This window comes from Pocillopora verrucosa, chromosome 7 (genome assembly GCF_036669915.1).
Source record: "Pocillopora verrucosa isolate sample1 chromosome 7, ASM3666991v2, whole genome shotgun sequence".
NCBI lineage: Eukaryota > Metazoa > Cnidaria > Anthozoa > Scleractinia > Pocilloporidae > Pocillopora > Pocillopora verrucosa.
In genome coordinates this window covers 7,851,633-7,877,348 of record NC_089318.1, presented here as the reverse complement: position 1 = coordinate 7,877,348, position 25,716 = coordinate 7,851,633, and the positions used below count along the sequence as shown (strand labels likewise).

Below are 25,716 nucleotides of genomic sequence, written 5' to 3'. Positions count from 1 at the left end.
TGATAATTTTATTACAGTATTAATAATCAATACTACCAAGGTGTAACATTTTGACATGTAAAAGCTTTGATCTGCACATATGAATGATAAAACATTACTTGAAATTTGTGGTTATCAATATTGTTCTATAGATCACATTTTTTAAAGCCACAAACAGTGGGAGAGGACAGCAGTCAGTTTGCATTCCAGGGGATTATTGACATATGGACAATGGAAAGGCTTCCTTGACAGAAATCAACATGTCACAGAATGGCTGAAATATACACATGAATTGTCACTGGTTTTTCTACCAATTTTTATAACACTGTCTTCACATGACAAAGAATGGGAAACCCTTTGCTGTTTTTCTGTCCACACCCAATCACCTATTTTTCTGATTGACCTTATCACAAAAGCAACAACACCACCAAGATAACTAAACTCAAATTGATCAAAAATGTGAGTAATATTGTTTTAACAAATTGACAAGAATTTTAACAAAAAATTGTTTTCCTTGATATATTTTTATAAGTAGTCAACATTGTACATTATTTTAAAATTCTTTAGTTCTAAGAGCCATTTAAGGTAAAGTCTAACTCAACATACATTTCAAACCTTTTAACCCTTTAACTCACAGATCAAATTTGTAATTCTCCTAAATGTCAACTATACAATATCTATAATGTTAGTTCAGAGAAGTTAGTATTGGATCAACTTATTATCCCCTAATTTATATTTTTCTTTACTCTCAACACTTATCTGGTTGACATTGTATTGATATTGTAAAGATAAATTCTGTCTTGATCACTAATGGAAGTTAAAGGGTTAAAAACACTCAAACATTTGACCACTGCACAATGTCATTAAACAATATTGAAATGCCATGCCTCTTTATTTTGCAGTAATTCACTGAATTCTTCTGACAGCTCATTGTATGACTGGTATGATGATGGGATTTCTAGTAGTGGTCCACATGTATGTGCTACAGGTCTACAAGAGGTGCCCTCAAGAGCCGAAAAATGTCACCTCAATGCTATCACAGCTTATGATATCACTTCCAGTAATAAACTGCAGGAACACTGACAACGAACTTCCCTGTAATGAACGGATATATTTTATAAAATGGTCCAGGCACTGTCGTTCTTGGTCAGTTACTGGCTCTGATTTCATTAATTTCACAATCTTTTTGGCAGTAGGCCTCTTAATGTCATAAAGATTCTCTAAAGTTACAAGAGATTGGAAATCTGGGAAAGCAATTAAAGGTTTCAAAATAGGTGCCCAGCAATTTGTGACATATCGAGGCTTCTGAATGATTTCCTGGTGAGCAAGTTCAGAAACAATCTGCAATATGTTTTCTTTTGTGGGAGTTCGATAACACTTGTAATTAGAAAGAAAATCAAACACGTCATCATTATCATCATCAAAACTTTCCTTAAGACATTTCTCAAGAGTCTCCCTTTCATCTTCTGAAATGTATAGATGGAAGGAAGAAAGCAAAAAATCACTTGTTATGCTCTCTTCACCAAAAAGGCATAATGCAACAAAAGCTCGTGACAATGGAAGAGGAAAATATCTTTCCTTTATGTACCCATACATTAGAATTCTGGCAATTGCTTGCCATTCAGCTCTTTGATAATCATGTCTGATAGCAGGCACTTTTTCTTGAGCTCCTACTGTTAGTGAGTTAAAGAATTGATTCCAGAAAGTGGATAATGCATCACGTAAAACACCAGCCCCCTTTCCCTCTTCCTCCCTACCATTGCTGCCAATAAAGGTCACATCTAGATTAACATGAAGTATTGTAGGATCCTTAAAGGTTTCGATCAAATTATCCTTAAGTAAAGCCCTATACAGAATTATCTTTTGAACAGGACCCTCTGTTAACAGAGCTTCAACATCTACAGCATCTGCACTTATCAAAAAATCAATCAATTTATGAATAAATAACTGCTGCATAATGTACATTTAAAAACTGATTTTAGCAATGTTCTTCTTGTATCATGTTGTCTACCATTCTATACAGGTGTCTCTGTATTTCTTGACTGAACATGCACAAGCTTTTAGTGCATTTAATATGACTTTTTAAATTAATAAGAATATCGCATGGGTACACAATTCAGAGAAAACTTACAAAAGCAGATTTTCACTGACTCGTGACTGCTGAGTGAACCCCTTGAGTTAATGTATCTGAGTTTGCAGCTGTCTGGGCTGTGGATATGTTGCTTGCAGCTGTCTGGGTTATGAATGTGCTACTTGTAGCTGTATGGGTTGTAACTGTGTTCCTTGTTGCTGTGTGGGTTGTAACTGCAGTGTTCCTTGCCACTGAGGGGGTAGTAATTGTGTTCCTGTTGCTGTGAGGAATGTGGATGTATTTGTGACAGTATGGTTCAGCCTACAGCCTATATCTCCTTCACTTTCAGTTCCTTGTGCCATTTTCGTCAACTGTAATGTGAATATGAAAACTGAATCATTAATCATCATCACAACAGTCAAATCAAACGAATCTTTAACCCCTCACTCACTGAGAAGAATGAAAGGGAATTGATTCTTGAATGAGCTAATAAGCATATTACCATAATCCGAATCAAAGAAAAATAAAAATCAAACCAATCTGAAATACGTCAAACCAAGGAAAATTTGAACTATAGTATGTATATCAATCAAGATTTAGATCAATTTATTTCCACGTAGGACTTTTTCGTTACGAAAAATAACACTGTAATCTATGGTAGTAATTAAAATCTTCATACCTCTTCGTAAGTTGGCAAACTGACATCACTTTCATCACTGTAATACGATTTCAAAAACAAAGCATCCATGATAGCTGTTGTTTTGCAGAGGTATAAGGTAATTCGGCCGTAAGCCTTCCCTAATTCCTCCTTGTATCGTTGTAGTGTAAACGGTTCCGTTCCCCCTGGAAGGCACTTCACTTCAGTTCTGTCAGGATACAACAACGTAAAACTACTGGCACCATATAAGCTTAAATCGCTGTTGAACTTCACCATCTTTTTGGCTCCTTTCCTGAGAAGTTCCTCCGCACCAATTGATGGAAAGACTTTAAGCAGCAATGACGACCCTCTAATCGCTTTCAATTGTCCGTCTTTTAACCTGATAAGACCTATTTGTATAGTGACTTCATTCTCGCTGCTTTCCTTTTTCACTTTCTTCACAGATTTACTAACAAACCTCGAGCTTCGTTCTTTCCTTTTTCTATCTCTGTACTCGTCAAACGTAAGTATAGTGTTATCTTCATCTTTCACACCTTTCGTTAACCCGCAAACTTCGCAAAATCTCGCATCAGCGATAAATCTGGCACCACAAACTGCACAAAACATGCCTTCTTCTTGCATGAATTGGCGAAAGGAGTAAGGGAGAAAATGCGCGGGAAATGTCTTGCTGACCAATGGAATCGCGGGGTCCGTGAAAGTGCGCACGCAACCTTTTTTAAATTTTTTGTTTGCAGCGTTCACTTTTTTGTTTGCAGCGTTCACTTTTTTGTTTGCAGCATTCACTTTTTTATTTGCAGCAATCACTTTTTTTTATTTGCAGCGATCACTTTTTTGTTTGCAGCATTCACTTTTTTGTTTGCAGCGTTCACTTTTTTATTTGCAGCGATTGTTTTTTCTTTGCAGCGTTTCTTTTTCTTTGCAGCGAGTCCCTTGTGGGCCATCGTAAAATAACGATTATCGTTACTTCTTAATTGGCCCTGAAATAACGAATAGCATAATTTCAGCGCATGTGTGAGACCTTCGGGCTCGAAGCTTGGGAACTAGTATTCAGGGAAAGATAAAATGGCGGCTTACGGCGGCGAAGGAAATCTCAGTAGTTTAATATTTTAGCGTGAAAAGTGTTACGATAAATGCGTCACTTGTCACGTTACCTGTTTCCTTATTTGGACATAAAATAAAGTTGTTGCTTTTTACTGAGTATATAGTACACATGTCATAACATGGTGTCAGAAACGGGATGGATTTTCTGAGCATTCTGCACTTTTTTTTGAAAATTAATCGCCGAGGGTACCTTGCTGATACTGTTTCCTTATATTATTCGTAATTTCAAAGAGAATTTTGAGCTCAAAGTGTAGAAAAAAGAACTCGAGATGCCGTCAGATAACGACCACGTGGAGTCGGGCGCGCAAATCGACGTGCCATCAATGGCAGCACCTAACACAGTTCAACCCACCGCCCCAATTTATCCTCAAGTTATTTCTCCAAATTTTCCGCTGCCAAGTCCTATAAAGTGTCATGGTGACGTTACTGGCAACTTGGATTTTTTCAAGCAGCAATGGAGTGACTATGAAACAGCAACAGGCCCCGATAAGCGAGAGGAATCGGTCCGTTTAGCGACTTTGCGTTCATCGATGGGCAGAGAGTGTCTTCAGATCTTACTCAACCTAAACCTTCCAGAGGACGATAAGAAGAAAATCGACAAATGTTTAGAAGCTTTAGAAAGCTACTTCAAACCTAGCAGAAATTTGGTTTACGAACGGTATGTTTTTAATACGTGTGTGCAGCAAAGCGAAGAATCTGTCCAAAGTTATGTCACACGCTGAGAAAATTATCCGCGTCCTGCGAATACGGTGCACTAACAGATGAGCTTATCACGGACAGGCTCGTCATTGGTTTAAAGAATCAAGGTGACAAGGTGAGACTCTTGAGAGAAAAATCCCTGGACTTGAAGAAAGCCATACAGATGTGCACTACCAGTGAAATCGCCTCGCAGCAAATCAAGACGATAATAGGCGCTGGAGACAACAAAACAGGAGACGTAAAGAAATTTAGCGAGAAGAAATTTCCCCATAGAAGTCGTAGTAAGAAGAGAGATGGAGGAAGATCGTCAAATTTAGAGAAAAAATTAGAAAAAAAGAAATCCGAAGGTTCTTTCGAACCGACCTGTAAGTATTGTGGTCGTAAACAAGGTCATGAAAGAAGAACAGAGTGTCCCGCGTTCAAGAAAACGTGCAGCAAGTGTCAAAAAAAGGGCCATTTTGCGTCTGTATGCTGATCATCAAAGAAGATTCAACAAGAAGACGAGGATGACAGTCCTGACGAAAGCTGTTTGCAAGTGGAAACTGTGTCTATAGACCAAACTAAAGCAAAACAGTGGCTTGCAGATATCAGTTTCTTCAAATCAGCTAAAGAAGACTTCACCACAACCTTGGCATGTCAATTAGACACTGGAGCTACATGTAATGTAATTGGCTTGGACGACCTCTCAGCTATCACACAGTTAGGAGACCCACCCATGAACAACTCCTCAGTTAAACTGAAGCTCTTTGGCGGTACAACTTTGAAGCCAGTTGGTGAGTGCCACCTGCATGTCAGACACAATGGCAAACAACAGGTTCTGAAGTTTCAAGTCATAAAACACAAGTGTAAGCCCTTGCTATCAGCTGAAACCTGTGAAAAGTTGCAACTCATCCTCCTAAATGTCAGCGTCCCCGAGAATGTACGTCAGATAAGTGAGACCCTACCACAAACATGTCTGTCAAAGGAAGAACTCTTGAGCAAGTATCATGAAGTTTTCAGTGGATTAGGACATATTGGAGATGTAAAGATTAGGGTTGACCCGAGTTTTAAACCAGTACAACATTCCCCCCGTCGTGTACCAGTTGCACTACAAAAGGAAGTTAAGAACAAGATTCTAGAGTTGGAAGAGAAAGGCATTATTAAGAAAATGGTGGAACCTTCCGAGTGGATCAGCAGTATGGTAGTAGTTGCCAAACCTCAGAAGATTCGAATTTGTCTGGATCCGAAAGACCTGAACCGTGCGATACAACGTCCCAAATTTCAAATGCCAACGTTGGAAGAACTGTTACCAGAGCTCAACAAAGCTAGAATCTTCAGTTCCTTCGATGCAAAAGATGGATTCTATCAAGTTGGCCTTGACCAAGAGAGTAGTAAACTCACAACTTTCTGGACACCCCTAGGAAGATACCGTTACTTAAGGATGCCCTTTGGTATAAGTTTAGCCCCAGAAGTCTTTGAAAGCAGACTACAGGAATGCCTCGCAGATCTGCCTGGTATGAATGCAGAAGTGAAGGACCAAATCAAACAATGTTCAATTTGCAACGAATTTCAAGCTAAGAATCAGAAGCTCCCAATGCAAAGCCATGACCTTCCTGACCGCCCGTGGAGTCGAGTCGCTGCTGACCAGTTCACACTTCATGGCAAGGAATATATCGTGCTTGTTGACTTCTATTCGGATTTCTTGGAAGTACAAAAATTGGAGGAAAACACTTCCAGTTCCGTGATTGAATTCTTTAAGGAACAATTCAGCCGACATGGCATTCCAGATACACTAGCTACAGACAACGCTCCTCAGTTTACAAGCCATGAGTTCCATCAGTTTTCAGTCGATTGGGAGTTTACTCACGTATCTTCTTTCCCGCATCATCACAGATCCAACGGAAAGGCAGAGTCTGCTGTGAAAGTTGTCAAGTCTTTATTCCGAAAAGCTCTTAAAGACAACAAAGATCCATGGTTAGCCCTATTGGACCAACGCAACACACCAACAGAATCCCTAGAAAGTAGCCCTGCACAGAGATTGATGTCTAGTCGCACCAGAACCTTACTACCTACAGCATCTAACCTACTGTACCCCAAGATTCCAGAAAATGTGAATGCAAAGCTGAAGTTGAAAAGGCAAAAGGCTAAGTGGTACTATGATCGCACATCGCGCACCCTACCAGAATTACAAGTTGGGCAAGAGATAAGAGTGGCACCTCTGCAGAGGAATCAAAGCTGGAAAACAGGTACCTGTATTAAGAAACTATCAGACAGGTCCTATATAGTAAAAACCAGTTCAGACAATCAAGTATTCCGTCGAAATCGGGAATTTCTAAAGCCAGATGCACAACCAACTGAACAAGCCAAACCAATTGAAAGCAGTTACAGCGAGCTTTCAAAGGGTGTTAACCAGCCTTCAAAGCAAGATGCTAATTCAGCTAATCATGAACCAAAGCCAATCTTGACACCACAAACTGTTCCAGTGAAGAAAACTCGTACCAGAGTTGTAAAGCCACCCTCGAGGTTCAGTGACTTTGTTATGTAGTTTATCATATGAAAATTGACTTCAGCTCAATAGAACTCGAAGTGTTCATATTAAAAAAACTGACTATCGGACAGTCACTTGAATAAGGATTTTCAACTTTTAGTCTTGCACTAAGTTCCGTTTGTTTTGTTCTTTTTTTAAATGTTATTTTCAGTAATCTGTTCAACTTGAACACATTTATTTATGTTTATATGTTTCTTTCGGAAATTAGCTTACTCCAAAAGAAGGGAGATGTTACGATAAATGCGTCACTTGTCACGTTACCTGTTTCCTTATTTGGACATAAAATAAAGTTGTTGCTTTTTACTGAGTATATAGTACACATGTCATAACAAAAAGGCTTGGTTGTTGTGATCTGGTTCTCAAGTAAAAAAAAATCACGGTCTGCAATGGCCCTACCACCTTTTGAACAACAAGAAAACATTGAAACGGTGGTAAAAAGCAGCAAGTTTCGAAGTCTAAACGAAAGATGGGTAAGCTGAGTTTCAGTCAAATATGACATTTGGGATGTAATTTCGATACCGAATAAATAGTTCTACATGGTTATACACGCATAGGATTCTGTTGTGTTCACGTGAAGGCCATTTCAGCCATTCCTGCCACTTGTAAGTGGTAGGAAATAAAAGATATGCATACTTGTTTCTTATTGAAGCCCTGTGAAATCACAAATTTGATTTATTTCTTCTTTGTTTTAGGTGGTCATTATCCATTATTTTTGGAAGTCGATGCTAATGAGAAAGAAAAAATGTTTACGATTATTTCTTCTCTCGAACATTTTACTATTTAGGTACCAAATAATCTTGATACTGAAGATCATTGCATCCTATTATGAAAAAATTACCCTTGATTGCTTTGTCAACTGGAATGTATAATGTAATATACCTTGTGATTTGTGGGATTTTCACAAGTAAACTAGAAATACTTGAAGAGGGTAATGATGTACTTAATGCAGAGCATTTGGTACAAAGGCTGCTTTGCTGTAATCTACCTGAAAGTGCTTTTTATATGCTAGTAAGACTTGCACAGCCCAGTCAAAATGTTTTTGAGTAGTAGACAAGCTGGCTGTAGTAATTATAGGCAGCAGAGGCAAAACCTCTTCCTGAAAAGCAGTCTGAAAAGTGTGAAGTTAGCGGAAGGTACTTCATTGTAGGCGGCCAAATTGTAAGCTGCCAGCCCATTTTGAGTGAGCAGTAAAACTCAAGATTGGCTATTTTAGCTAATTTTATTGAGAACCAAATTCCCAGCAACGGGCACATTTTTACTGGGCTATTTGTTATTTAACTACTTAGTAATATTCTTATTAAAATTTACTGCATTCCTTTCTAATAATTTGCTGCTGATTGTATGCTGTATATAGCTTATGATTTGTGTGATTTTCACAAGTAAATTAGAAATACCTGAAGATGGTAATGATGTACTAGATAATGTACTTGATGCAAAGCTAATTTTGGTACAAAGTGTGTGCCTTGTCCGTAGGTGATTTTGCATGCTAATAAGACTTGTAATTCAAATAATATACATCAGCTGGAGTGGGAATATTAAAAGAAAAATAATAATATTTAGCTATACCAAGTTCTGGTTTTATGTCCAAATTAAGCACTTAATCGAAGATCACTGCACTGCTCAGGTCCAGAAGGCTGAAAGAGTACTGTCTGCTGTTAGTTTGATTTTTGTCATTTCTATTGATTTATTTTATTTATCAATGTTTCTTTGAATTATAATTCATTGATCTCTTTCAATAGTGCAGGTTCGCTCATGTAACCTAATCTCCCACATATGTATGTATGTATGTATGTATGAGCTCAGTCGAAATGTTTTTGAGTGGAAGGCAAGCTGGTGATAGTAATAGGCAGCAGAGGCTGAACCTTGTCTTGAATGGAAGTGTGAAAAGTGTGAAGTTAGCGGCAGCTATATTGTGGCAGGCAGCCAAATTGTCGGCTGTGGCACATTTTGACTGGGCTGATTGTATGTAGTATATATGTGCACTTCTTTTAGGGTGTTAAACAGGTTAAAGCACCAAGAAATCCTCTGTGATAACTTGATAATTCAAGATGTAAAAATTTTTAATAATAAGGTAAAGCTTGATCATTCTTAAGAGTTTCCATTTGTTCTGGAAATTTGGGGGAGAGTCAGGGGAGCATTATTTATACATTAATAATGTACATAAAAAGTAAAAAAAAGGACCAAGGTAAAATCCCAATTTGTTTTAAGAGTTGATTTTATTAAGAGAAAACCCTGGATATAGCTTGGGATTTGTGTGATTTTCACAAATTGTTAGGTTATCATGTAAACTTAATTTACAGGAACCTTGTTAATTTTCAGCTTCAAGAACACAAGTACATAATCTTTAGTGCAGCCCTCCTTTCTCCCCGCCATTATTCTAATTTTTTTTATCAAGTTTCCTTTTTCTTGTGTTCAATTAATTTATTGTCTTTACAGGTGAAATCTTAATATCTGCTAGCACAATTATCTCTGCTAAGAGTGTCTACCATCACTCTTGCCGGTCTCAAGCCCAAAACACTGCAAACTAGCTGAAACTACATGTATTTCGTAAAATTGCAATGAAATCTATCTAAAAACACCAAAATCCGGCAGAACGCACGAGTTTTTGCCAAATTTTACGCAAAAGTTGACAAAAGCGCTCAATTCGAATTGAAAAACACGTTTTTTTTTTTTTGCAAAAATCAGCCTATTTTACATTCAAAAACACGATGTCTTTAACAAAATAGGGATACAATCCATGTGAAAACACTTATTCCAGCTAAAACGCAGTGTTCTCAGTAAAATTTGGGGAAAAAACGCCTAAAAACCGTCAGAAACACAACAAATTGGGCTGATTTTACCCACTTTTTGTGTAAATAGCTGCCAAAACCCTCAAAACTAGCTGGAACTACATGTTTTTCACAAGATCGCCATAAAATCTTGAAACGTTGCTTTAGAGACCTTTATGCCTCCAAAACGAGTTTTTACTTTAAAAAAAATGGAATGAACAAAGATGTTAAAGGGGAAAAAGCTGTGAGAAAGGAGAAGTTTAGTGTTGCTGTTTGATATGCCGCCCAGATATATCAATTTATTAATTTAACGCCTTTAGCCGTGGGCAGAAGTTTTTCTCTAGACTAAGAGGACCCTCCCTATGTTGACGAACCTCAATAATTCGTTGATTTTACTGTTTTTACACAGATTTGATTTTCACCATATTCGCCAAAATAACTGCCAAAACACGGCAAACCAGTATCTCAGCCAAGAGCGATATTGGCCATTTCACACATCCTTATTAGATATGAATTTTATTGAAGATTGTCAACTCAATCTGCTCTTTTCGACCTCAGTTATTTTTATCGAGCTCGGTTTGCCACGTATTCTATCGAGCACGGTTTGCCTCGCATTGCATTCTATAGGTATTGAGCTCGATTTAATCTTCATTCAGCAAATGAGAGGTAATCTGGTACCAAGACTTGGGAGGGAGCATGGGACGAGCGAGAGTGGCCATGTTTCTAGCAAATTTGTCGAGTTTAGTTCGTGAATTCGGGACTTTGTAAGAGTATGTTTTCGGTCGAATTCGAAAGAAAATAAGAAGAGCAAAGAATGATTTATCTTGGTAAGGACATGAAGGAGATGACACTAAGGTGAGTATTGGCTCTTTACGGGAGGGTGTTCCGACTTGCCGGTTCATGGTTTTTAGTAACGTTTTGTTCAGTTTCAAACTTAAGCTCAATCCTGGAGTGTACGTTTCTCGGTTATTTTAAATCTCAGTAGTGTAATAAGAAAGTGTCTACCTCCATTTTTCCAACCCCACGTTTACCCCACGTTGTCGCAGTTTTTAACTCGTGAATTGCGCGCATGCGCAAGAGCGAGTTATAGATACGATGTGAGGAATGGCATTCGCTCGCTCGCTCGCTCGCTCGATTGGTCGATTCCTGTAAACTTTTTTTAGATTTTAGGCTTTTGAGTGCATTTGATAGTTTTTGGCGAGAAATAAACATACGAAATGGCGACCTTTGTTGCTAAGAATAGTGGTGGGGTGAAAAAGAAGCCAATGATAATCTTAAAAGAGTTTTTTTTTTCGTTTTAGTTTCAACAAGCGGCGCCAGCGACTGGCAGGCATGCAAGGATTCACACTGAAATAACAGAACAACCTTCGTTTTTTCATAAAATTGTAATTTACAATCCTTGAACTTGAAAACAATTCGAAGATTCATTGAAAATATCACTTTCTGCGAAGCGCTCGGAGTTTACAGATGTTCAAAAGCTTTCTCTGTTATGGCGTGAGATTGAGGACAAAATTGATCATTACGTTTCGTCGCGTGTGTTTTTCCTGTGTGAAGCAACAGAAGATGCCGGCGACTGACGAAATAACAAGTTAACACGAAAATCAAATAACACCTAAACAAACAATTTTAGCTGCCGATTTTCAGTGAATTTTTAAAGAACAATTTTCTTTTAAGTTTCAAGACAATTTGAAGATTCAACATACATACCACGTACTAAAATGCGAAAGTTACACACCACAAAATTGATAAATAGGCCTGAAATGAAATTCTATCTTGTTATTGATTATACGTTGCCTAGCACGTGACTTAAATCTACCCAGGCGGAGATCCAAAATGACGGTGGCAGGCTTGGCTTAGTTATATCACTCAAAACTCGTTCCCGTTTGTCTCATTTGATAAAGAGGGAATCGTTAATGTTTTCATTAAGACAGTATTGCCTTGATTTTCTTATATTTACAACGAAAGACAGTAAATTTCGCTTTTCACCCACATTCACTTCCAACCTTTTCTTTTGAACCAGAAAAAAAAAATGATAGACGTTTAAAACACATGACATCATCCACCTTGTCAAATGTAATAGCGTGATCATTTCAATTGTAATGCCTTCTTATCCCAACGTTACTTTGTTTCTTTACTACATTAGCGAACACTGAACTACTGCTCGTACTCTAAATATGACAATCAACCACTAAATTCCCTAAACCAGATAACATTAAACATAATCTAAAAAAATCATGTGTCAATTCACGAGTTTGCTCACAGAGCACTTTGATTTAGATCTGGGGGGAAGTCAAAATATCAGGGCTTACTGACTTTTGGATCCGGTACAAGGTCTTGAAAGGGGGAAGGAAATTTATCCTTGCTCGCCATCACTTCGGTTAATATCTCGCGTTAGCTTCATTAAGCATCTCAGATTGAACATATAAGGAATGCGTAGCGACAACGCTCCCCCCTGCCCGTCTCTCTCAGATTGATCTTTACTTCCAGGATTTTTCCACGGCTTGTTTTTCCCGGTTTTCCTTACTCCTCAAAAGCCAGCGCTCTAAATTCGAGTTGCAAATGTCACCTTCTAAAACTGTTTTTATTTCACATCTAGCATGTCACCCAGTCGAGGGTCTCCATGGGGTTAACCGTTAGCCGTAAACCGGTCGAAAAGCTAGCTGTTAGGCGTAAATATTGACAAATTTGAACCCTTAGTTGTAGAAAAAATTAACTTTAAAAATCTTTCCCTCCTGCAATGTGTCATTTAGTATTACTGTGGGTTAGCCGCAGTAGAAACATGGCCACAATTTTAACCGTTAGCCGTAAAAAGTTCTTATCTGTCGGCCCTCAGTTTTAAGAAAGTTTCGGTTTTTTAACAGGCTGTTTTAGTTAAGTTTGCAATCGTGGAAGAAGAAAATCATAAATATTTTCTACACACGGGGAACCACACCGACCTAGGGTACCTTCCATGATGAGAACGCTTTTTATAAACAGAATAAAGCACCATCTCCCAAAGTGAAAGGCAATTTCTTTTTTCTTGCCTCTTCAACAATATATATGACTAAACATCATGTCGCTTTACATGCTAAAAAAAACGCGTCTCGTGACATCCTACGGAACGGCTGCCAATGAAACTGGCAGATATAAAATCTGAAAATATCGAAGTTTATATCCCATTTAATAACTCTATCCAAGAAAATGGGAAAAAGTTGAGCGAATAAGGCATAGGTGCGCTCACTACTTCAAACGAAAAGATGTGACAAAACATCTTATCTGTCACATAACGTGCTAAAGAAGTGCGTCGCGTGACATCCTGAGAAACGTTTGCCAATGATCGATATTAGCAGTTATAGAGTCAGAAAATATCGAAGTTTATCTCTCATTCAGTAAACCTATTCAAAGAAATGGGCAAAAGTTATTAAGCGAATACTAATTCAAACGGCAAGAAATGGCTTATGCAGGTTGATGCAGAAATTTTCTTCCCTTTGTTATTAATTTCCTCTTCCATTCTAACAAAATACCAAGCGACTTGTTTCATTGTTTGACATTTAAATGTTAGTTTATTGCACTTAGATTGTAAGTAAACAATCTAATCGGAGAAACTAAATAAAATCACTTGGCTCCAACTTTCCAGCTCGTTCTGAGCTTCCATCAAGTATTTGTAAGCCATAACCCTAAGTAAAATTTATAAAATAAAACTTTTTTCGTTTTGCCTTTGGACGATTAGTTTAAACAATATACTTAAAATGCATCGTTCTGCTTGTAAAAAATAACACAATTTATCGCATTTAAAATTAAACGAGAAATCTTAGAAAATTAACTAACACAAAGACTAAATCCTTGCCATTACGGCCAAAATCTGTCATTTTAAGTCCAGATAAACCGAATTCTGATCGGCAGAAACTAACTTTAGGTACCAACGACTGAGTATAAATCTTCGAAAAGTTCATCACAATTTCTATCTGACATAGGCTAAAATAATCGAGCAATCGGACGACTGATTATTCTCCAATTCCTATGGAAATTCTCTACATACGCACATGGCTGTAATAGCTTTAAAAACTCTGGAAAACGTTATCTAGACGTGTCAACTTCGACGTAAATGTAACGCCCAAATCCTCTCAGTAGAAAATACTTAGATTAAAAATAACTTCTCACATAGCTATTCATGATAATTTTAAGACATTATATGAAAAAAAAACCAAAACAAAACAAGCAGTAGTTTGAGAAGGATATCAAAGAGTAAGCTCGTAAAAGCAGTTCAGACAAGCAAAAAGGCAACTTTTGAATCAATGGAAATCTGTTCTCTTGTTAAACTTGACTTTGGTCGTCTTTTGGTTCTTCCTGCTTTGAAAAGAAGACTCTTGACAAAGGTTTCATCTGTAGCTTACTGGTTTCTGGTCCAAATATCAGCATTTGTACTTATCAGAAAACTCCCTGGGATTCCAATGCTCATCGCCTTAACTGAAAAATAAAAGAATCTAAGTTTAGGGAGGGCAGTTGAGTTGCCATGAAATATTTCTTGGCACATGAAACGATACATTGCACCACAGGATTGTTTTAAAAGAAATTTGCCATTGTACTCCTATCATGTTTCCAAAAAAGAATGTTATCATCGTAAATGTGTCCACTTGATTGTACTACATCTCATTTTGCGGAGAGAAAAATAAAATTCGTAACCCAACTGAAAGTGAAATAATACGCAAGTATCACTGCTCACATATGAGCAAAGATTAGGATTTAATGTAACATTGTATTGAATAGAATGTATCAACAGAATTATTACTTGCTGCAGCCTTTAAATCTCCTTGAAATCCAGGTTGACGTCGTCACCAATGAGTACAAATGGTGCCCAGTAAATCACCTCCTTGAACTTTTCAATTTCTCTCATACACTTCATAGCCTGATTGAGAGCTTCGCTTGCCTTCTTGCCTTTGGCAAGTGCACCGTAGAAGAACGTCATAAACTCCAGGGTTCCCTCGTCGCCAATCGCCCACAAGGTTACCACAACAGATCTGGCACCGGCACCCAAAAGTGCACGCGCCATGCCAACCACACCCTCGGCCATGACCTCCCCACGAGCAGTGTGACAGCAGCTGAGTACAACCAGACGTGCTCGCAACCCAGCTTCCATGACATCGTTCATCGTCAGCAGATAGTCTTTCTCTTGCGGCTGAAGGTTATCTCTTGTGGTGTTTGGTGCCAGAATAACTTCTCCAGTTTCTATTTTGCCGTGCGCTGCTATGTGAACTAAGGCCACTGATGATATTCGTTTTAACACTTCATCTTTTGTTGCCATTTCTCCAGTGAGAGGGGAGACATTGAGGATACGTCCGATCATCTCCACTTCTTTCCTTGCTCCTGGAAGTTGCACCAAAAGCCCTCCCTCATAGATAATATGTTTGAAACATGGGTCGCCGACAAGCAATGCACCAGTCTTCGTGTGAAAGTCAGCTGGACAGTCATGAATTAGTTGCAAGGTCGTCAGAGAGGGAAGCAAACGAATTGTGAAAGAATCACTTAGATATGATGAGTTGGAGAACTGCAACGCTGCATAAGGTACGAGGCAAAATGGCCCCTCAGGAACGAATGTGATCTCGTCGTTACCTTCGATCAGGTCAGCAATAGGAGTAACGATGATGTCATGCAGCTTCTTTAAAGCACTAGATTGGGAGTGCCTCACATCAACTGGAATCACATCATTGGCCACTTCCTCTCCTGTCGGCAGTCTTTTCTCGATCTCCTTAAGAGCAGTTTTGTTCAATAGCTTGATGAAAAATTCCAATTCATCCTCATACTTGTATTTGTTCACGTGTACTTTTCTCATATGGATATTATTTTCGCCAAGGCAAACCCAGAAGTAAACGCATGGTCCATTAATAGCTATGAAAACTGTGCTCAATGGAACCCACCTCAGAGAAATGCGGGATGCACTGAGCGTTAAAGAATCTCCAGGCTGATATTTTTTGACCATGAGATCTCTCAGAGCTTGAGCACGTCCTTTCTCTGTGGCAAGAAGAGCCTTCACAACTTGACCTCGGTTGAGATTTATACGCCACAAACCTTTGTATGCTACTTGGTGCTGATTACGATAACAAATCTTCCACTGATCGTTGAGTTGAAGACTGGCCCTGATATCATCATACAATTCAACACTCAAGTAATAATAGTCAAAGGCTATCATAAGGTTTCCTTGGCACTCAAAACTACTTCCAAGGGAACAGAGGGAGCACGCCTCTCCAGTCTTATCTCCCACTTCTTTGGATATTTCTAGGTAACGTAGAAAACACTCAATAGCTGTTTTCAACTTTCTTTGACCCTCATGAATCCTGCCGAGAAGGCAATAACATTTTCCCTCTGCAGCCTTGTTTCCCACTTCTTTAGCAATGTCTAGATAACGTTGATGGTACTCCATCGCTTTACTGAACTGTCGAAGATCTTGATAAGCGTTGCCGAGATCACCATAACTTGCTCCCTCTCCGGCCTTGTCTCCCACTTCTTTAGCAATTTCTAGGTGCTGTTGATGGTACTCGATAGCTATTTTGAACTCTCGAAGACCTCGATAAGCGTTGCCGAGATTGCCATAACTTGTTCCCTCTCCAGCCTTGTCTCCTACTTCTTTAGCAATTTCTAGATGACGTTTATGGAACTGGATGGCTGTTTTGAACTGTCCTAGACCGTCATAAGTGTTGCCGAGATTGCAATAACTTTTTCCCTCTCCGTCCTTGTCTCCCACATCTTTAGCGATTTCTAGATGACGTTCATGGTACTGGATGGCTGTTTTGAACTGTCCTAAAAAATTATAAGCGTTGCCGAGACTGCTGTAACTTCTTCCCTCTCCGGCCTTGTCTCCCACCTCTTTAGCAATCTCTAGATGACGTTGATGGTACCGGATGGCTGTTTTGAACTGTCCTAGACCGTCATAAGCGTTGCCGAGATTTCCATAACTTTTTCCCTCTCCAGCCTTGTCTCCCACTTCTTTAGCAATTTCTAGGTGACGTTGATGATACTGGATGGCTGTTTTGAACTGTCCTAAACAATTATAAGCGTTGCTGAGACTGCCATAACTTCTTCCCTCGCCGGCCTTGTCTCCCACGTCTTTAGCAATTTCTAGATGACATTGATGGTACTGGATGGCTGTTTTGAACTGTCCTAGACCTTTATAAGCGTTGCCGAGATTGCCATAACAGATTCCCTCTCCGGCCTTGTCTTCCACTTCCTTAGCAATCTCTAGATGACGTTGATGGTACTGGATGGCTCTTTCGAACTGTCCTAGACCACTGTAGGCGTTGCCGAGACTGCTATAACTTCTTCCCTCTCCGGCCTTGTCTTCCACTTCTTTAGCAATCTCTAGATGACGTTCATGGTACTGGATGGCTGTTTTGAACTGTCCTAGACCTTGATAAGCGTTGCCGAGACTGCCATAGCTGATTCCTTCTCCGGCCTTGTCTCCCACGTCTTTAGCAATTTTTAGATGACGTTGATGGTATTGCATGGCTGTTTTGAACTTTCCTAGATAATTATAAGCGTTACCGAGACTGCTATAACTTCTTCCCACTCCGGCCTGGTCTCCTACTTCCTTGGCAATCTCTAGATGATGTTGATGGTATTGGATGGCTGTTTTGAACCGTCCTAGACCTTTATAAGCGTTGCCGAGATTGCCATAACTGATTCCCTCTCCCGCCTTGTCTTCTACTTCTTTAGCAATCTCCAGATGACGTTGATGGTACTGAATGGCTGTTTTGAACTGTCCTAGACCGTCGTAAGCGTTGCCGAGCCCGCAATAGCTGATTCCCTCTCCGGCCTTGTTTTCCACTTCTTTAGCAATTTTTAGGTGACGTTGATGGTACTTGATGGCTGTTTTGAACTCTCCTATACCGTCATAAGCGTTGCCGAGATTGCCATAACTGATTCCCTCTCCGGCCTTGGCTCCCACTTTTATTGCAATTTCTAGATGACGTTGATGGTACTGGATGGCTGTTTTGAACTGTCCTAGACCTTGATAAGCGTTGCCGAGATTGCCATAACTGATTCCCTCTCCGGGCTTGTTTCCCACCTGTTTAGCAATTTCTAGATGACGTTGATGGTACTGGATGGCTGTTTTGAACTGTCCTAGACCTTGATAAGCGTTGCCGAGATTGCCATAACTGATTCCCTCCCCGGCCTTGTCTCCCACTTCTTTAGCAATTTCTAGATGACGTTGATGGTACTGGATGGCTGTTTTGAACTGTCCTAAACCGTCAAAAGCGTTGCCAAGATTGCCATAACTGATTCCTTCTCCGGCCTTGTCTCCCACGTCTTTAGCAATTTCTAGATGACGTTGATGGTACTGGATGGCTCTTTTGAACTGTCCTAGACCTTGATAAGCGTTGCCGAGACTGCCATAACTGATGCCCTCTCCGGCCTTGTCTCCCACGTCTGTAGCAATTTCTAGATGACGTTGATGGTACTGGATGGCTGTTTTGTACTGTCCTAGACCATTATAAGCGTTCCCGAGACTACCATAACTGATTCCCTCTCCGGCCTTGGCTCCCACTTCTTTAGCAATTTCTAGATGACGTTGATGGTGCTGGATGGCTGTTTTGAACTGTCCTAGACCTTGATAAGCGTTGCCGAGATTTCCATAACTGATTCCCTCTCCGGCCTTGTCTCCCACGTCTTTAGCAATTTCTAGATGACGTTGATGGTACTGGATGGCTCTTTTGAACTGTCCCAGACCGTCATAAGCGTTGCCGAGATTGCCATAACTGATTCCCTCTCCGGCCTTGTCTCCAACCTCTTTAGCAATTTCTAGATGACGTTGATGGTACTGTATGGCTGTTGTGAACTGTCCTAGACCATTATAAGCGTTGCCGAGATTTCCATAACTGATTCCCTCTCCGGCCTTGTCTCCCACGTCTTTAGCAATCTCTAGATGACGTTGATGGTACTGGATGGCTGTTTTGAACTGTCCTAGACCTTTATAAGCGTTGCCGAGATTGTTATAACTTCTTCCCTCCCCGGCCTTGTCTCCCACGTCCTTAGCAATTTCTAGATGACGTTGGTGGTACTGGATGGCTGTTTTGAACTGTCCTAGACCATCATAAGCGTTGCCGAGATTGCAATAACTGATTCCCTTTCCGGCCTTGTCTCCCACCTCCTTAACAATTTCTAGGTGACGTTCATGGTACTGGATGGCTGTTTTGAACTGTCCTAAGCCGTCACAAGCGTTGCCAAGATTACCATAACTGATTCCCTCTCCGGCTTTGTCTCCCACCTCTTTAGCAATCTCCAGATGACGTTGATGGTACTGGATGGCTGTTTTGAACTGTCCTAGACCGTCATAAGCATTGCCAAGATTGCCATAGCTTTTTCCTTCTCCGGCCTTGTTTCCCACTTCTTTAGCAATTTCTAGATGACGTTGATGGCACAGGATGGCTGCTTTGAACTGTCCTAGACCTCTATAAGCGTTGCCGAGATTGCCATAACTGATTCCCTCTCCGGGCTTGTCTCCCACTTCTTTAGCAATTTCTAGATGACGTTGATGGTACTGGATAGCTGTTTTGAACTGTCCTAGACCTTGATAAGCGTTGCCGAGATTGCCATAACTGATTCCCTCTCCGGCCTCGTCTCCCACCTCTTTAGCAATTTGTAAATGACGTTGATGGTACTGGATGGCTGTTTTGAACTGTCCTAGACCATTATGAGTGTTGCCGAGATTTCCATAACTGATTCCTTCTCCGGCCTTGTCTCCCACGTCTTTAGCAATTTTTAGATGACGTTGATGGTACTGGATGGCTGTTTTGAACTGTCCTAGACCTCGATAAGCGTTGCCGAGATTGCCATAACTGATGCCCTCTCCGGCCTTGTCTCCCACGTCTTTTGTAATTTCTAGATGACGTTGATGGTACTGGATCGCTGTTTTGAACTGTTCAAGGCTTTGATAAGCGTTGCCGAGATTGCAATAGTTTCTACCCTCTTCGGTCTTATCTTTCACTACTTTAGAAATTTGTAGTTGGCGCTGATGGTACTTGATAGCTGTTTTAAACTTTCCTAGTCCTTGATAAGCGTTGCCGAGATAGGCAGAACTGTTTGCTATGACTTTTAGTTCAGCATTAGTCTTCCTTAGTAATTGAAGCAGACGTTTGTTGTCATTTTCAATCTGAAAACGTGTCAAGGGTCGATAAATCATGAGCAAATTTGCGAAAATGTAGTGGAAATGTGTATTTAAAAAAAAACAACGAGAGTCTTAGATAGAACCGTAAAACTGGAAGGATTGATTTCAAGTTATTGGAGAGTTTTATCTAGCTATGAAGCGCATTTATTGGTTTAGATTCAGTCGTCATGGTAATGTTCGTCTGAAAAAAATTAGGGGTATTCAGCTCAAACTCTGGGAATTACTTAATATGACTCTTCTTTTGAGCAAAGTTCCGTGTAATAGTCGAAAGAACTCTTTAAGGATATTTTAGCTTCTTAAAACTGCTCAGTGCAGTGTAAGAGAATCGAACATTGCGTGCGTTACGTGTTGAAGAATCTCTCCGGAACGTATTGATTTCCCTTGAAATATTACTCGCATTGCACCTCGTATCACGTTTGAAAAATTTGTTAAAGGATACGGCCAATCCCATATGCAACCAGCTCCTTGCCTCTTTGTACAAGTAAAGTTCGACACAAGCTCTGGCTCCTGAAAAGGAGAGAATAATTGGTGGTACGAAGTAACTCATCACTGTTAAAGTACAAACGTACTGATAAAATGGACTTAATTTCCCATTTAGCTGGGAACAAAAATTGTGAGAATGAAAGAGATTTGAACTTGAAGAAGAACTCAAAATAAACAATAAGGAGCTAATGGAAAGCGGCAACCAATTAAGCTTCAATTGATGATGATAACGATAAATTTATCTCGCGCATTCTTTATTTTAATGTGCTATTGTGCACTTTTCAGCACTTTGCGGGAAAGTTTTCGGGCAGACTGCATTGAGCAGTTTACAACTTTTGAAAGGGAATTTTTCAGGTGCCTTCTTGAGTTACAGAGAAGATGCAAGAAACAAGGCTTACGGTTTTCTGTTCTTATCTGGGATTAGAACATCAAACCATTTGCAGATGTCACAGCTTAGGCGGCAGCACATTGTCCTCAGATATTTTAAGACTCAGGGAGATGGTCCAGTCTAGGGCTTGAACCCTCGACTTCCGGCGCTCTACAACGTGAACTAAACAGGCGGCGGTATTTGAGAGGTTCTTGACATTTTCTTATGCTTTTCACCCACTTCACAGACATTGACACACCAGATACAATTGACACTTGGGGTGCAGTTACGGCCACAAACAACACAATCCTCTTTTGACGAAATCAGAGAATAGAATGTTGATGGATTATGTCTGAAAAACCCACCTTTCTTAATAGCTTTGATTAAAGTGGGTTCCAGTTGAGCGGCAACCGTTGCATCATCGAGACATTCCACGTAATTTGCTATGAGATTCAGGAAATAAGGCTTAAAAAAGTGGTCATTGCAACAAAGAAGCCTTAAAAAATTACAATTGCTTAAAATGTAACGAGGATCATCCCTTTGTTTAATTTTCATCCACCACAGGGTGATTTATGTTTTTACGCTACTTTTCTGGATTTGCTCAATTTTTCCTTTTCTTGATGCAGATTGTGTATTCCGTTATCTTGTAACGCTGCACGGCAGATTTATATGTTTACATATGAAATTGTTACCTAAACGGAAATGAGCTGTTGCCCTGTTGCTGTAAAGCTTGGCGTTCAGCCGTTTATCTTTGCAGTTCACTTGAAGTCCTTCCGTGTAGGAGTTTATCGCGTCATTAGCTTCTCCTTTTCTGTACTCTTTGTTACCTTTCTCCAGACATACCTTCGCTATTTCTGAAAACACAAAGTTTTGGTGTTAATGATTTAGTGATGAGTGATACGACCCTTGACGGATGATGCCAACTTTATATATCCAAACGAACTCTTAGGTTAAAGGAGCTTAGAGCTATGAGAAAAAACAAACAGAAAAGTTTAATATATGTACATTTTGTTTGTGTGCAAGCTGTTGGGAGTCTGGGCTGTAGCTGTTACGGGAAAATTTACCGACTTTTCCCGTGTGTGTTATTCGAAACATAATTATTCGTAAACTTTCACATTTAACCATTTCAAGTCCTTTCATTTTAATAAATCAAAAAAATGTATAAAAACCACAGTAGCTTTTAGAATAGATTTTTGTTGTTACTCGCTTTCATCACATGCACCTGCTTGTCGGCACTTTTGTTATTTATTACATGGTTTTTTTTTAGGTAAATATAAGTGTTAATGGTCTTTCTGGAAACATTTGTTTCATGGTAGATGGCAGCTGAGTTTATACTCGTAAATCTAATTTCTTTTCATGCGATGGTTTCCAAACCAACCTTGCATTAATAAGCAGAAACTTTTAATTGCTTTTCCGTTTTTTATTTCCTAAGCTGCGCTACTGCAATTAAGATAGGTATTGTTTTCCATACCAGAGCTGTAAATTCGCACCTAAGTTTCCTACGTTAATGGCCTAGAGGTTATTGCATCCGTCTTTTTAATTTTGAGATTCTTTCCGTCGTAGAAACAGATGGAATATTTAAGTAGTTTTCGTTTAACTTCAAAGAGATCTATTCTGACTACACTATCACGAAACATTCAAAGTGAAATAGTTTATTGAGGAATGGTCAGTCAGTCATCCGACAAGAACAATGTGACGTAACATATACTTATTACAACATAGAATATGCTAGCAAGTCTAACATGAAAAGCTTGAAAAATTAAGTGTACCACGCCAGATACGAAAAACCACTAAAAAACCACTCTTAGATGTGGCCAAAAATTATGTGGAAACGTATTCCCCATCTAATGCAGTGGCACGGAACCTCGGGGAAGAGGTACAAACAAACCCATACTCCATAGAAAAAATTTAACTAAATTGTTGACAGCAAACAGGAAGACTGACTGAGCTAGAATGATTAATATTCCCCGCTAAAACATTAAATACTCAAAACTCTCCCCTGAGAATACTAAAACCTCTCAATCGTGCCATCAGAATAGTAATTTCTGACTAATTCGTTCCTAGTCACTCAACCGTCAGAAATCACATTTTCCGCTCCTTTGTGTCCTTATTCAAATATTACGATCTTTGTAACAATAGCACTTCACACCAGTTACTTCTTAAGCAAGTACCTTGTACAGCTTTGATGATTACAAACTAGAGTATGCTAGAGGTCATGTCGCTTGTTGGCCTGACCTAGAATAAAAGTACTGTGGAACCAAAGATTGTCTTATCCTTGACGTCCGTATAAGCTCGCTCGAAGCAGATCTCCGTGTACCAGGAAATCGTGACGAGTTTCCGTTCTCGCTGCCGAGTCGTCTCTACAGAGTTATTTCCCCCAGTTGCTATTGTTCCGTCCGCGAAGATTCAGTCCTCCAGTTTGGGCGAGAAAACCTATCGTCACATAGCTTGGCTATTACCACAAGTTTATCAATTTACATTTAGGTCGAGAGGTTTTCCAAACTCCTTTTACACCTGGCTTACGTTTTCCAAAATATCACAAGTTTCACCGGAAGATCCTATCTTAACTCAACTTTGTTTACAATCGCCCTTCAGGAGAGTTTATCTGTGCATTTTATCTTCTTTAAAATACGCAAGCTATTTGGAGTTTTAGCTGTAGCTTGGCTATAACCACATCAAGTCTGATCGGTTTACATTTAGGTCGAGAGACTTTCCAATGACCCTTTTACATCTGGGTTACGTTTTCCAAAATTTCATGTTAGAATATCAAACCCCATAAGTTACTGCAAAAGCAAGGCAAAGCCAGGACCGAAAAAGGTTAAAACTTGGGAATGTTCTGGTAACGAAAAAAAAAACATCGCACTGAGAGTCTGAGAGTGACAAGAATTCGTGGTTTTACCAGCGTTGAGAAAAGTGCGCTAGAAAAAAGTTTTTCTTTGTCTTTTTTTCTTTAATTGTCTATTGAGAACATACTCGGAGAGGCTAACTGGAGAAATTCGATTGGGAAAGTATCACTTTCCCGCGAAGTGCCATTTTGCCTGTTGCGAAAGTCAGCGGTTCCACATTTTGTTGGCTGGTGGTTTACAGCGTAGGCCTGGTGTTGACATAACTGTCTAAAGAGGCGCGAAATATTTAGAAGACCAAAACAGGCGATACGGCCGAGACAAAATGCCTTCTCTTCTATGTAGAATTCTCAAATTGCGTAAAATTTCTGCCAAACATGTACTGAACAATAAGGGACAAAAATGTGTTAGCGCAAATACTTTCCTTTTGGCGGCCTCTTTTCTCACCTCTTAATATCTGAATAACTGATGATGTCTAACCATTTTGCTCGATCTGACCGAGCAACGACTTGTTTTTTCCTTTGTTTTTCATTTTACCGGTAACAAAGTCTGAAATTTGAAGAAACAATCTTTTGCTGTTTCAAAACCTTATTCACAGAACGTTTTGATGTAAATGTGTAAATTTTGATGTAAACGTGAAAAAAACTTCACCGCGGGGACTTCTTTCAAAAAATCTTTTCTCACCTCTTAAAAGGTCATCGTCTACATCCAGTTCAGCGTCACCTGACGTAACTTGACTTTTCTCTGTCGCTGAAATTACCGTGAAGATATTTCAACTTTGTTAGTGATCGCAACTATGTGCGATTACAACTAGCGTTCTAATACTGGCGTATTTAGTGGATTCGAAGTGATCCAAAAAATTGTACACCAGAATTAGGGTGTACTTAATCAACAAACAATACATAATTACCATAAAGAAGTCTTTCCTTGTTGCTTTTTCTTACCTGTAGCTGGAAACTCATTTTTCACCTCCAGTTCTTCTCCCGTTGTTGGGAGGATGCTTTCTGCCATAGCTAGAAATAAAATTGAATCGATTGCACTGCGCTACATCGTTAAAAATAAAAAAGAGGAGACTCAAATGAAAGTAACCTAAAGAAAACGTTGTATACTTAATCATAGAGGATGAATGAGAATCTCAAAGTTTCCTCCATCACGCTATAGTGGTTGCGTGACAGCTCCAGTCAAGTTCAGCGGGTTGTGTCATGTTTGTTTTTTTCATTCGTTTGTTTATTTGCTTGTTTGTTTTTTAGTCTTTTCTAATGAAACGTCGTTCAAGGCTGTCCCTTATCAAAATGCGTGAGTTGCAATAAACAACCTAATTGTAACCGGTAGGCATGGATAAACACAGATAAAATGTTATGCAATAAAAGACTCTTTCTCTCATTTCTTCATTTTCTCGCGTATGGGGTTGGGAGAATTCGCAAAACTTATTCAAGCCCGAAACACCTTCGAAGATCTACGTAACCGTCACGAATTCTACCAACACCCCGCGAGCCTATTGAGTAACGAAACACGTTTATCGACCCGTGGCAGCGAGTGTAAGATCTCTGTTCTTCTACAAAGTGCATTTGTAAAATTTCCCTCAAAGCTATCGAAAATTGCTGGACAAAGGTTCTTTAACAAATTCATAAGTTCTAGTAAATAAAATATTCCATTCATTTTTTTTTTTTTGAAGGAGCCAGGAAATTTTGAATAACTGGAAGTAGCTGGCCCTTTACCGAATTATTTTGGGGAAGGGCCCGAATTTTTCATTTGGAATTCAAAAAAGGCACTGAATACGAGATTATTCCGAGGGACTGGAGCAGATGGCACTGGGAACTACCTTTTCATAAAAACTCTTGTTTAAAGAAACTTTATCTACATCAAATTGAAAGCCAAGCGCAACACGCAGGCTTCTGCATAGCTTAATCTTGTAGGCCATCGAATAAATTCACTGCCAAGCCAAATGAGCACTTGACGGAGGAAGTAGACTGAAAGCGAAATGAAACAAAAAAAACATTTCGATATCGCAAGGCAAAAGAGAACTTTAAACTTATTTGTGAACGAATCGCTGATCAAAAGAGAATCTTCTGCAATATAGTA

The 25,716-nt window shown here is 39.4% G+C and overlaps 4 protein-coding genes across 4 annotated transcripts in view; 1 reads left to right on the top strand and 3 right to left on the bottom strand.

Moving 5' to 3' along the window:
- LOC136282163 (uncharacterized) overlaps positions 1 to 1,935 on the bottom strand; it is a 2,013-nt gene extending 78 nt beyond the window's left edge. The window contains 2 exon segments of the mRNA XM_066169482.1: positions 1 to 985; positions 987 to 1,935. The exon segment at positions 1 to 985 is cut by the window's left edge and continues 78 nt beyond it. Of these exon segments, the coding sequence (XP_066025579.1) occupies positions 843 to 985; positions 987 to 1,935 (1,092 nt within the window). The 3' untranslated portion in view covers positions 1 to 842.
- Positions 1 to 25,716, top strand: part of LOC131774377 (uncharacterized) — a 262,621-nt gene that overhangs the window by 1,635 nt on the left and 235,270 nt on the right. The window lies entirely within an intron of this gene.
- LOC131790493 (uncharacterized) lies at positions 2,139 to 3,319 on the bottom strand. Its single transcript, XM_066169320.1, has 2 exons — positions 2,730 to 3,319; positions 2,139 to 2,421 (listed from the first exon to the last, which is right to left on the bottom strand). Exons 1-2 carry the CDS (start codon positions 3,312 to 3,314, stop codon positions 2,218 to 2,220), a joined length of 789 nt encoding a protein of 262 aa, XP_066025417.1. The 5' UTR covers positions 3,315 to 3,319; the 3' UTR covers positions 2,139 to 2,217.
- LOC131789631 (tetratricopeptide repeat protein 28-like) lies at positions 14,584 to 24,645 on the bottom strand. Its single transcript, XM_066169481.1, has 9 exons — positions 24,579 to 24,645; positions 24,319 to 24,384; positions 21,484 to 21,645; positions 21,157 to 21,234; positions 20,381 to 20,448; positions 19,630 to 19,926; positions 17,784 to 19,074; positions 16,454 to 17,423; positions 14,584 to 15,991 (listed from the first exon to the last, which is right to left on the bottom strand). The coding sequence occupies exons 1-9, from the start codon at positions 24,643 to 24,645 to the stop codon at positions 14,584 to 14,586; spliced, it is 4,407 nt and encodes a 1,468-aa protein (XP_066025578.1).